Raw genomic sequence first — 13,767 nt, 5'->3', positions numbered from 1 at the left:
GGGAATCAGCCGAGCTCCGCGCTGCTGCTGCTGCTGCTGCTGCTGCTATTGCAACCGAAATCCGCGACAGGACTAGGTAGGCGGCGGCGGCGGCGGCAGAGTCGACTCAACCCCGCAGATTCTGCCAGCCACGCCAAGCCATGAACCGCCGAATACGGTCAATCGGGCAAGCGGCGCCCTGGGCGCCCCCTCCTCCTCCTGACCGCGCGCCGACGCTCCGCCCTCGGCCCCGGGAACAATCGGCTGGTCTGAGTCTGCGGGAGACTCAGGCGGCGGGAGCCCTCCCTGAGCAAGCAAGGCTGGGCTGGGCTGCACTGGAGAAGACGCCGCCCAGAGCGACCCCTGCAGACGATGCCCGAGGTATTCTTGGAGCATTTTTGCAGCAGGTCACATCTGGAGTAGGCATGGAAATGGGGGAATTCCCTGAGCGTCGTAACTGCCAGGGGAGGCCCACTTGTTGAGACATGCACTCCTGAAGGCAAAGACGCCTGAAGGGGGCAGACGGAGGCAGAATGTCAGTCTTTGCGATGATGCCCCCTGCCACCTGCGTGGTGGCCAGGCCAGGTGACCTGCTTCTGCCCTTCCTGTAGCTGCTATCAGCTAGTGGGAGGTGTCACATGGAAACTGTTTGATCAAGGCACAGTTTTTTAACACCAAATATTTCACACTAGATTTTCTGAGATGGCAGAGAACTGGAGAGGAATACATATTTTTTAAAAAATCTACACACATCCACACAAATACATAAGGAAATAACATAAAATTAATAGCAGTTTGGAAATAAAAATCAGCAAGAGAGAGAGAGAGAGAGAGAGAGAGAGAGAGACATGCAGAGTATCAAATAAAGCATATATATCTGGTGATGAAATAACCTTATGTAAGTTATCCTAACAATTCAGGGCATGTACTGAATTCTGCCAGACAATGCAAATCATTTCTGGCACATTGTATCCTACCCCTGTGTACTGGTTACCAGTACTCAGCAATATTATACCACCCCACATTAGAAGACAACAAGCCCTTGTCTGGTTATGGTCAAGGATGCTGAACAGCAAGGCCCTCCCTGTTCATCAGGACATTGCACAGACCATCACAAGAAATCTCGTAGGCCAGCTTGGAAAACAGCCATACATCTAACATCTATCCAGTTCAACCCTAAGAATGCCTGTAGAGAGGAATGGTCCAAGTTGTCAGATCGTGGCTTGGTCATTAGTGATTAGAGTCCCTCTTTTGGGGGAGATGGGCAGTAATTAAATTTGAATAATAAATAAATAAACAAACAAACAAATCCCTCTTCCAAACCTCCTTTCTCGCTCTGTCTGGACAAAATTGAACAGAATCAGATGTGATGCTGGAAGGGGTGCCTCCGCTCTGTATCAGTGGGGCTGGAAAGGTTCTCCTTGTTGCAACTGTGGTGCCGATATGCAAACTATCAAACATATTGTGCAAGACTGCCCACGACATGCGTTCCCTGGCTCCTAAAAAGATCTGCATGAAGCAACACCAGAAGCGATTGCTTGGATAGCTGAACTGGACATCCAGTTATGAGACTACTGTTGTATCCTGCAGAAGTTTTGTATATAATTGTGTAGCCTGTGTGTATGTATATATTTGCCTTTTGTCTTGTCATGTACTCATCATACGCTATATATAGGGCATGTACTGTAAGTGAAAAGATTCATGAGAATACATTTCCTACACAGCTCTCCTCCTACAATATTCCCATTGAAGAACCCTGTTCTTTGCTACATTTAATGACCATATATCCTTCTTTGCCCATTTTATAGTAACTTTATTTTTAAAAGTTGTTGCCTACACATGTACACACCCACCAACAATTTTATATATATATTTGCATGAGGGTGGTTTGTGTGCATATGTGCTTCTTGTCAGAATCAGTATATCTCCAGCAGCTATCCTCCTGGATATGGTACATTGATACATTTCTCCTTTGTATTACATGACTTTTGAGGTCTCCATTGGTATAATTTGTTTCTTGCCTAGGGACCACTGAGCTACTAAGGAAGTTTCAGCAATTGATATTATGCCAGACTAATAACTAGATTAGTCTAATAGATTAATTAATTAATTAATAAAATCAGACGTTTAAAATCTGTTGTCTTATTTAATCTGGCTTCATCAGGTCTTCCCAGTCACCCAATCCTCCATTAAGGAGCATCTCAAAGAGCCTGGTTTCTGGCCTCCATGTCTTTCAAAGCATTAATCAAGAAGTGGCTTAGCGATATGATCCTTTGTCCCTTTGGTCAGCTGGCTGGAGGAAGAGAAAATACTGTGTGCTGAGAAGGCTGACATGATGACGTTTGCTTTTTTTCTGGCTAAAATATGAGAAATTATCTATTCCTTAAGCTAGCAGGATAGATCTCCAGTTGCTCAAATCACTTTCATTCTCTTCCTTGGTCAGTCCTACAGTGTTATCTGTTGGGAAAGCATTAGTTTGGGTGTAATGCGCCCTCTGCTGACAACAGAAATAATAGTCACATTAGCAAGCTGGTGCAGAGACGTCATTAAGAGATAGTGTCTTGGCCTGGCTGAGGAGTCAGAGGAAGCTTAGCTATCTATAATTCGGATTATCACATGCTGGATTTACACCACACTTGAGACTAGACTAAAATGGAATTGAGTAGTTCATGATTCAATATGTGGTGAGAACCCAGCAATTACGTTGGCATGCTGTATGTATCAGGCCAATTTCATAATTATTGGGGAGGAGGCATAGTATGCCATATGAACACAGAAATAGTGTTTTGTTAAGCCAGTTTTAGGATTTAATACACAGTATGTGAACCCAACCACAGAATGGCTTAAATAAAAATGGATTCCAGCAGAAGGCAACACTTTCAGGACCCTGGAGAGTTCATTGCAAAGAATGATGGTTGGTTTAATTCTCAATAGGAGAGATGTTGTTTCAGCAGCTGTTGGTGATCAGTGGAAACTTTAAGAAGGTTAGCAAAGCTAAGTGTTACTTCTAGACTGAAAGGCTCCGTGACCTCTCAGAATCTTTTAATACTACTAATGTACTCCACATGTATTTAATATTTTCCCTCTTTTGCCACATTAAAATTACAACTTTGCATAATGAGAGAGGTAACAGGTAAATGGTAGCAAATTGTTCATTATGACTTTGTTACGATTATACTTTTTTTAAAAGGCAAAAGTGCTTGCTGGATTTTCTATGTTTACACCAGCCTTCCATGTCTCTATGAAGTCCAAATTTCTGTAATCTGCTGTTTGCTTCAAATCACCTTTGGTGGCAATATGGAATCAGGGCTCCATGTGATGCTGACCAACCTGTAGCAGTACAAGATTTCCCTGTACGAATCAAGTAGTGGTCTTGTTTTGCTTTGCTTTGTTGCAAACACATCCGATAAACTGACTAAACATTTAATCTTCATTTATTTGTTTAATAATTTTACAATTCACAATAATACTGAAAAGCAAAGAAAGCTACCCAATAAATTTTAACAATAAAAGCAATCAACTTTATGCTTTATCATTGATATTTTTAAGCGGCCTGATGTAATTTATTAGTTATATATTCCACAATTACATCGAGCAGCTTAAATATATAAATAATAAAACATAAGATTGATTGCCCTTGTTGTTAAAATTTATTGGGTAGCTTTCTTTGCTTTTCAGTATTATTGTGAATTGTAAAATTACAAAATATCATAATTTTCTTTCAGATTATATATATGAAATGGCATATAAACAAATGTGTATTTCGTATACGTGTATGATGTCACGATGCCGGTGTACAAAAGAGGCAGTGTTCTGTGCCATGATGTTCCAGTGCTGCCTGTGTCATTCTGCCTTTCGACTTGTCTCCCTTGTGGACACTGCTGCTGCCACAACTGAGAGGGTGTACCTGGACTTAAGGCATTTCAGCTTAAAATGATTTGGGCATAGGTCCAAATATTAAAAGGAATTTACTAGAGAAAATAAAAGGGGAAAGCAGCAGAATAAGGGACAGCCACTATCACACAGAAAACAAACTTAGTTACCTATTAGCTACCATAACTGAATCTTGGTTTTGGGAGCATATGCAGGGAGGAGAGTCTTTTAGCGATCTGGCTAAATACGGTATGTTATACAAACAAAGCCACTTCCTTGCTCTCATTCTCAATAGCTTATCACAGGACTACTAAGACTGAGGGTTTTCACTCCACCTTTTGACTAGTGGCTGAACGGATGGGGAAGCTTCAAGAAGTATTCAAAGTCTTCATCCTCAACCCTGCAGTGAGGGTAAGGGCTGGGCAGGCTGAATATGTATTGTGTGTGTTGTCTGACTGACCCGTGTTTCTGACAACATTGTAATTGGATGGTTTTGTATCTGCATGGGGCAAAAGACAATATTTTTGTCAATTATTTAGATTAGCACATGTTTTCTTTGGAGATCTATTGTGGTGGGAAAGATAGAGCCAGGGCAAAAATAATTTACAATCCAATGGTCATTTAGGTGAAATGCCATGGGTGGGTGTGGAAAAATTGGATGCAGCTTCTCAGATCAATGTGATCCTTGCAGTCAGACCACCCTGGGTTGCTTCAATCATAGTCTATTAAGGGGCTGGAAAGTTTTGGGGACTTGGGAGAGTCCCCTTGTTTTACCAAATGCTCCACCAAATTATCATCTAGTCTTTCATCCTAGCGGTTAGCTCCTTGATTGGACTTTAGAGAATGATTGATTGATTGATTTTGTGAAAGAGGCCATAACTCACTTCATTTCAGTCTCATAATAATCAGCTCCATAGTATTCAGGAAGTGGCATGTTACAGTAATTGCTACCAATCGAAGCACATATTTGTAGCTCAGGGTTGAACAGTGGAGTCCTTGGTGCTCTCTGAGCCTTGTTTTCTTACAGACGTTTCATTGCCAGACTAGGCAACATCTTCAGTGTGAACATCTTCGCACTGAAGATGTTGCCTAGTCTGGCAATGAAACGTCTGCAAGAAAACAACAAGGCTCAGAGAGCACCAAGGACTTTGCAGTAATTGCTTTTTGCTGGGGCATCTACAGGGGTAGGGCAAAAAAGTCTAGACAAAGCCATAACTGCACAATCAAAGCCCTGCATCTTTTTTATAGGCACCATGCCCACAACACTGGTTAAAGAAAAAGGAAAAGAGCTTTTCATCCTATGGTTGTGGCTGCCATCTTGAGTTTTCTAAAAAAATTGTTTTATTGTATTGTTTTAAGACATAAGTGGTACATTATATTTGGAGTCCTTGGTGCTCTCTGAGCTTGGTTGTTTGCTTGCAGATTACCTGACTAGGTAACATCATCAGTGCGAGTGAGTGTGAGGTTTGCTCCCTGTTTATATACAGTAGCTTGCCTTGCCAGTTTTGGTGGGGGTGTGGTTTTCTCCTTGGTAGTTCCTTGATTAGGGTATTATTGTCTGCTTGATTATTTGTCTGGTGTTAATCCATGCTTATCTGAGTGTTGGCTGCTGGAGAGGATGTGGTCCTTTTGTTTCCTTCTTAGATTTTTTTTTATTGTTTCTTTTGAATGGTGTGTAAATATGGTTTATTTCTATGAGTCTATTGATGGCTGATTTGTCTGAGTGCTAGGCTTCCAGGAATTCTTTGGTGTTTTTGGATTTGGCTTGGTTTAGGATGCTCACAGTTCCCCAGTTGAAACTGTGGTTCAGTCTGTCCATGTGTTGTGAGATTAAGGAGTTTTCATCGTGTCTTCTGCTAGTTGGTGTTTGTGGATGCACTCTGCTAGTCTTCTGCCTGTCTGTCCTACATAGTGGCTGCTACAGTCCTGATACCGTATGTTGTGGATGACTGTAGTTCTTCAGTAGAACTCCTAAGAGAAAAGCTAATACCTGTAGTATTAGCTGGCCAGAGACCAATTAGGGCTTTAAAATACAAAGCTAACAGCTTGATATGAGACTAGAAATTAAAATAACCATACTAGGATCTGTTCTGCTTTCTGAACTAACCGTCTGTGGCTGCTGTGCAACTGCAAGAAAATACCCATTAGTCTAAGGCGTTGCAGACAGGCATTACCTTTATGCCTTTGAATCCAAACCACTACAAGGATTGGGTGTGAATAAATGCAATTCTACATGCTTTCTTCTTTCTTCTTGGAGTGAGGCCCCCTCTGTGGCCTTAGCAACTAGTTGTAGAAGAGTCTGAAACCAAGAAGAGAAGTCAGCCCAGTGCCAGGAGGCAAGAGTGCCCAGATCTCAACAGAATAGCCAGGCCCTCTATTAAGCCAGGTTTGGCCTTGGGGCAGTGTGAAGCTGCAGAGGTGGACAGGAGCAGCTGAAACAGCTTGGAGGCACTTCATATCTGCTCCTTTCTGGGCAGAAGCAATAAGAGCATTGCGGTGGGAGCTGTCAGAGCTAATCACTCTGTGCTTGTTACAGAAGAAACATTAAAGAAAAAGGTTCCCCAGCTGGGGTTGAATCCTCCCACCTGCAGATCAGATCATTACTGAACAAGGAGACTATTCTTCACAGTCAAAATGGCCCTGGGGAATACAGAACTGGAAAGAGAAGGTCTGCCTGGCCTTGTTTTTAAGATTGTTTCTATCAAAACTGAAAACATGTTTGATAGAACATGTAGGTGGGTGTGTCTGTACAAATGTATGCTGGAGAAATGTAAGCTGCTGGTACAGATACAGTAGAACAATCCCCAAGTTGTATAAAGTCCACCAGATTACACCAGTGGAATGTGTGTTGTACAAATAGTAAATCTGTAAATTCTGTACAGAAAATAGTAAATTTGTAAATAGTAAATACAGTAGTAAATTCTGCTGTCAGAAAATGGAAAAGTAACCCAAAAATGCTGGGTAAGCTATTATTCAAGCCTGTATATGTGGCTAATAAGTGAATCAAATGTTTGTAAATCCATCATAAACCTTCCATACTGTATTTCAAGGATTAGGGTTAGGGCTAAGGCCTGAAGTTCTCACTACTCCAAGTGTTAGGAATTGGGACTTCAAATGGAGAGCAAGATTAGACAACAGCAGAAGGGAGAAGGAAGGCAGAAGGAAGCAGGGAAGACTGACTGACCGACTGACTTATGGTGCACAGGAACATATTGTACCCCAGCTCCCCAGATTAGGAACAGCTGCTGCAGCGAGCTAGACAGTCTCAGTCCTGGCTCCTGACTCACCAGACGGTTACGAAAGAAAGCCATTCTTCCCTCTGCCCCTGGCTCCACCCCAGTCCCAGGCACCAAGCAACAAGAAAACACAGAAGGGATTTGTTCAAAGCCACAGAAGAACTTTCAGGTAGGCTCCCCCCTTTTTTGTTGAGCTTCTCCTACTCCCCCCCAACAGGACACCCCCTCCCATATCAGCTGCTCAACACCTCCTTCATGCTAGCTGGCCCCTTCGTAAGCTACTGTATGAAGTCCTCTGGGTTTTCACTCATCTCTTCTTCCATCCTGATGGATTTAAACTACGGATCTTTGGGGTCCCCTTCGCTCTGCCCAGCCCAGCTTTTCCACTGCTGAGCCTGAATCCCAAAGAAATTAGAAAGGGATCTCTGCAGGTATTTGGCGTGGATCAAAGCTCCTATTTATCTTTTGAACAATATAATTTTACCCTTAGTATTTGAAATGTGAAAGCTTTGTGGGGGGGTTCCCCACATTTCTTCATTATTTTGATTTTAACAGGGGTCAGATATAAATTCTGTTCAGGTGTCAAGTTTAACTGTGTGCATCTTTGAAAGTAAAAAGGTGACTGGAGGTACTGGAAACTGCCCCATGGCTGCTCAGAAGTGTTCTGCTGAATTCAGTGGGACCTTCTCCTAAATTAATGGGTATAAGACGACAACTCCAAAGGTCTGGGGAAATAAACTTAGGTTTCTCAGATCTGTTTGGCAAACCCTTCTGGAAAGACAGTTCCACCATTAGGGTGTCTTTTCAACCTGTAGCTATTTGTTGCAGCACGTTCAGCAAAGTTGTGCAAAGCAAGGTCTGTGAAGATGATCTTAAGGTTAGGATAAGTGCATATAAAAAGTAATATTTCAGCCCAGGAAAGTCTTAACAACAGACTGGAAACATGCTAATTTGGCTGGTGTATTTACTGTGATATTATGGTTACTTTACATTTTTAATTACTATTTCCCACCCAGAGTCATGGGGCTGAGATGGGCAGCCATATACACCTAAATAAATAAATAAAAAATGGTGTAACACTGACATGTGTTCATATCCCACCGTCACAGCTAACATTCACTGCACTATTCCGAAGTGTCATTTCTGGGCAGTTTTCAAAAAAACAAGCAAGTGCAACATGCTAGTAATCCAGGCTGGAGTTTTAAAGGGTACAAAACATAGAAGCTAAATGATCTTTATAGTGGAAGTATCAGCCTGATTTGATTAAAAGATGCCCTAGCCACAGAGGCCCCTTTATTTTACTCACTTTGCTTTATAACTATCCAGATGAGAGTTGGAAAAAAATAGGGTTACCTCCATAATATTACAGCATTTGAAAAACAAAATGAGGACTAAAAATATTAAATTTACTCTGTGCAATAATTTAAGAGGAAACTTTTGGAAAATGATGCATAGATGGCATTTGACACCTGTGAAACTATCAAAAATGTATAAGAAGGTTTCAAGTAAATGTTGGAAATGTGAAAAAGAGGATGAGCCTATTATCCTATGTGGTGGACTTGTGAAGTGGCCAAAAATTTTTGGTTGGTGATCCACAGAACTTTGATGAAAATAATGGGAATCCCTTTTCAAATGAAACTAGAACTGTACTTTTTAGGGTTTATGGAAGAAGAACTGAGTAAAAAGCATGTGTCTTATTCTTGCACATGATCACTGTGGCAAAATTATTATATGTGCAGACATGGAAAAATAAAGAAGCTCCAAATGTTGAAGACTGGATATTTAAAGTTATAGATTGGGCGGAGATGGCAAAACTGACGTGTCTGATGAGAGAGAAATCTACAGAGACTTAAAAATTAAAAATACTGTTTATGGATTATATTACAAAAGTAAAGAAAAATAGCTAGGTGATATATGCTAGTCTATGACCGTAATAAAGATTTGATTGATTGATTGATTGATAGGTTGATGGTAAAAGATTTTATAGATTGAATAGGACGAGACAATGGAAAAGCTAAAATAGTGGCTACAATGGAATAAAAGAATAAGAAATGGTTAATGAATCCATGAGGAAACTGAAGGGCAGAAGTGCATTATATGTTTTTTTTTAAGTTAGATGTTTAGCTTTGTATTTGCAGGTTTGTGTTTTTGTATATGTTTATATGTTGTCTTTCTAATGTTTATTTTATGGGTAGAATTTTAACAAAGTTTATGTAAGTAAAGTACAAAATCAGAACAACCAATCAGACTAACAAATGTTATTAAAAGGCACACATTTCTTCTCTGAAAAGGTGTTAGGTAAAGGTAAAGGTTTCCCTTGACGTAAAGTCCAGTCGTGTCCGACTCTAGGGGGTGGTGCTCATCTCCGTTTCTAAGCCTTAGAGCCGGCGTTGTCATAGACACTTCTGGGTCATGTGGCCAGCATGACGACTCGGAACGCCGTTACCTGCCCGCCGAAGCGGTACCTATTGATCTACTCACATTTGCATGTTTTCGAACTGCTAGGTGTGCAGGAGCTGGGACGAGCAACGGGAGCTCACCCCGCCGCGCGGTTTCGAACCGCCGACCTTCCGATCGACAGCTCAGCGGTTTAACCCGCAGCGCCACCGCGTCCCTGAAAAGGTGTTAGCAGACTCTTTATGAATTTTGAAGGGTCTCAGTAATTCCCTATGGAGTTACAGAACATCGACAGGAATAGAGATAAAATAAGACACCGAGGAAAACAGGTTACATAATTGGAAGCATCCTTCAATATTTCCTAGAGTCAGTCACCCACATCCTTGCTAGGATCTGTCATCTTTCCATACTGCTCCACATGACTGATACTATCAAAAGACACTGAGGGCAGGAAACTCCCATCAAAGGTCATCCCACTAAGCATACGTAGTGGTTTTCCAATTAGAACTAAGCTTGATCCTCCAACGGAGCTACATAAGCAGTTCTATCCAACAGAATATGAAATTTGTTAGCTATCACCTGCCCTGCCACAGAAGGCAAGGCTATTAATGGTTTGGCATTCCAGGCAGGTTTATTCAGGAGCTAATCATACCATTGCTGCCTTGCAGATAACTGGGAATTAGCCCTAACTTACAGAACAGTTTATCATACCTTTGACCCAATGTTTGGTTAAGCATAGCTCAGCCCATTCCTTATGGACCCCCTCCATACAGCTTAAAACCTGCTCCCGTGAGTTATTCAGTTACTATGAAGTTAACTCTTTGGAAGGGGGGTGTAGGAACCAAGCCTGCACCGGAGACACACCAGCAGAAAAGCCCTAGGAAATGATGGTGCCGTACAAAAACAGCCTTTGCCATGAAAGAGATCCTAGTGCCCATCATTGACAAGTACAGGCCATGGTGCCATGGGAATTGGGACAGGCCGGAATTGTGATTCTGCTGTGTTCTTCCCTCCTGTGTTCTTCCCTCCTCTCTTGGGCCAGGTGTGCCTCCTGTAGAACAGCTTTAGTGGCAGTGCAGGGGCAGTATTTCTCTTGAAAGCCACGGCATTTAGAATTGCTCAGCCAGTTAGTGACTGACTTAAGGCCCTTCACTAGATGATCCTAGGGGAGTTTAAAACAGTCTCTGTCATGGTTCCTGTTCCAATGCTCCTGTGAACATCGTAACCAGTCCCCATGCCATGATGGTGCTGACATGTGTTACTGTTCGGGGGGGTGCTGCTCTTGTTCTTTTGTACTGATGTAGAGGCTTTGGAATGCCTCTTCGGGTTATCTCACCTGTTCAAGGACACTTTCTGGAAGACCGGCAAGAACCGTTAGGAACACCTGCAGGCTGTGGGGAGTGGACTCTTACTGACTCTGGGGGGAGGGCCTGGAACTGTCTAAGCTTTAATTGTTTGAAAGACCCGCGCTTTCGCCATTCTCAGCTTTGCTCTTGAACTTGCATACTATCCAGTAATAAATCAGATATCCATAAGCTTCTTGTGTGAGTCTGGTTGGAAACTTGGGTAGGCGTTCATCACAGTCTCCTTAGTATCATGGATACAAGCCAGTGTGTGTGTCTGTGTGTGTGTGTGTGTGTGTGCACTCCATGAGCTTGAGCCGTAGACGGTCTAGCTCCTCAAGGATGTTGGAGCAGTTGCTCTTGTTCTTCCCTCCTCTTAAGCTAATCACAATCTCTCTTCTCTCTTGACCTTCTCATAATGTCCACCTGCTTTCCAGCCCTCCAGGCAAGGCGATGGCTCCAAAGCCCCAAAAGAAAAAAAAACTCCAGCCAGCCAGGTCTGGGTTCACAGCTCCGAGGGTCACTGCTGGGGACACTGAGGGGTCCATGCCGGACGATGCCTTGCTGCTACCGGTACGGGAGGAATACGAGCGCATCTGTCAAAACCTGGAGCATCTGAGAGGGAGGAGGGCCCAGCTGAGGGCACAACATGAGTTCCTTCAACAAGAGGCACAAGATCTCCAGAGTGAGAGCCGGGAGTTTGTGGGCTACCTAGCCAAGCGAGCCCAAAGGAGTCAGGGTGTTGTGGTCTCTCTGAGCGAGGAGAATCAGGAGTTGCTGCGAAAAATCCAGCAGCAGCACCAGGAAGTCATGGCACGTTCCCAGGAGCAGCAGGCCACTCTGCGGGAACAGCTGCTCCAGAAGGAAGCGGAGCTGGCCCGCCTCAGCTCTGAGTTGGAGGGGCTGCGTGGGGTCCAGGCCCTGAAACAAGAGCAGGCCACCCACATTCGGGAGCTGCAGCAGGAGCTGGCAGCTGCCCAGAAGCAACATATGCAGCACCTGGAGGCTGCCAAGGTGCAAGTCTTGAAAGAGAAGGCTGTCCGTGAACAGGAGGCAGGGCAGGAAGTGGAGGGCTTGGCTTGGCAGGTGCAGCGGCTGGCCTTGCAGTGCCTGCAGGAGCACAGCCAGACGGTTTGCAAGCAGAATAAGGAGCTGAGGAAGGAGCTGCACCAGCTGGTCCAGCGAGTACAGAAACTGCAGGAGCACAAGCACCGGCTGCAGAGGCAAATGCAGCAGCTGCGGCGGGAGCATGGCTGTCTGCAGGACTTGGCCTTCTTGCATAACCGGTTGAGTGGCGGCGGTTCTGGCCTGGCACTGCAGGAGGAGTGAAATGCAGCTGGCAGAGAAACTGCATTCACGTGAGGCAGTTAAGTAAGACACCCAAACGCTTAACAGAGGGACTTGCACAGCATGATTAGTTGGTGAGGTTTGGATTTTGGGGGGCGGGGGGGATTAGCTTATAAACACCCTGCAGTAATCTGATTAGAAAGTGACTGAAATGTGGACCATTTTAGTCAGACTATCCTCAGCTCTGGAATAGCAAACCACCAGATTAGTATTTGTGGCAGAAGTTTCTGCCAGAGAGGCCCCTCGGCCTTCAAGTGATGAAGAGTTCACCCAAGCTGTCTCTGCTCTTTGGGGAGAGTTGTATGACATTGCTATTGCATACCCGTTTCACAGATATGAGAACTATATCTCCATCTTACCACAATAAACTTCAGTTTATTGATCCTTCTCACCTGTTCACAGTATTCCTTTCCAAATACGCGTGGCATCCTTAGTTCCAGCTTGTCCCCCATAAAGTTTATACCCACAGCAAGTAAATGAAAGCATCAACAGAGTTTGACATGAGAATCTTGAAAGAGAAAGGGTGCTGCCACTTTTTCCCATGTGGTGGTGGTGGTAGTTTATTGAGATTACTTACAATCTCTATTTTCCAGCCTGAGAATGTACACATTACACCTTCCCAAATTCTTACTCAAAGAAAAGGCAAGGAGTGTGACTATGACATTTGGCTCACTGGAGAAGATGATGGCTTTCAGGGTGGAGCACTAGAAGGACAATGGGAAGGGACAAGGCTTGGAGATTCTATCTGGAAGTTACTTCTCTAGTCATGCTCTGAACTTCATCTGAAACAGTAGATTGATTACTGGAAAGTAAACATTGCCCAAACAATTCTAAGTAAGCCACATTGTTCTGATGCCAGTCGGCACCTCCTTTTCCCCTCTCAAGTCCCCAAAGGTTCTGCTGCATCCTGTGCAGACTGCTGTATATGGTCCAAGGCCAGAATCAAATGCTCTTCCACCATTTGTCCATCAGGAATTGTCTTCTGCAATTGTCTTTGTGCTGTTTTCATTTGTGGTAACCCCAATAGGACATCTCTCTACTGTAGCCATGTTGTGTTGCTTTATGGAGTTGCTTGCATTAAAAGAGATTATTTTGTCTTGGACTGGCTGAGGAAAAGGTGAGCTAGAAGCATCTGGTTCAGAAAAATGAGGCCAATGGAGAGACTTCTTGATCTTCTTTGGAAGACTACACATATGATGTAACTTTTCTTTGAGGTGGTTTTTAAGGCACTGCCATCTTTCTGCCTTGAAAAGAGGTCTTTGATAGCCAGTGCCACCCTGTTCTTTACCACTTTAAGTTCCTTGTATTAGATTCTTAATTCTTAATTAAAAAAAATAAATTCTTAAAGTTCCAAAAGAACATGAGTATTTGCATGTGTGCGTGCATGTGCTATATATATGCACACATACAAAATAGGAATATGTATTATTTATTTATTGTGAGATTGATCTATCTCCCAGCAGAGAGGTCAGCCTGATTTACCTAATCACATGCCTCATGGTACAGGCCTAAAGGTTGGGCTACAGAATTTATTTCATTTTTATCATCTTTTTTTCCTCCTACTTGTCAGTATGGCTGTAGGCTACAGGATC

General features: G+C 43.3%; 1 protein-coding gene across 1 annotated transcript; it reads left to right on the top strand.

The window, feature by feature from the left end:
- Nucleotides 1-11,281: 11,281 nt before the first annotated feature.
- Nucleotides 11,282-12,190, top strand: LOC134493510 (trichohyalin-like). The gene has a single exon (XM_063298522.1). It carries the CDS (start codon nt 11,282-11,284, stop codon nt 12,155-12,157), a length of 876 nt encoding a protein of 291 aa, XP_063154592.1. The 3' UTR covers nt 12,158-12,190.
- The last annotated feature ends 1,577 nt before the right edge of the window (nt 12,191-13,767 follow it).

The sequence above is a fragment of the Candoia aspera genome, chromosome 1 (assembly GCF_035149785.1).
Source record: "Candoia aspera isolate rCanAsp1 chromosome 1, rCanAsp1.hap2, whole genome shotgun sequence".
Lineage (NCBI taxonomy): Eukaryota > Metazoa > Chordata > Lepidosauria > Squamata > Boidae > Candoia > Candoia aspera.
The sequence above is the reverse complement of the archived record's forward strand: the minus strand, read 5'-3'. Positions and strand labels throughout refer to the sequence as shown.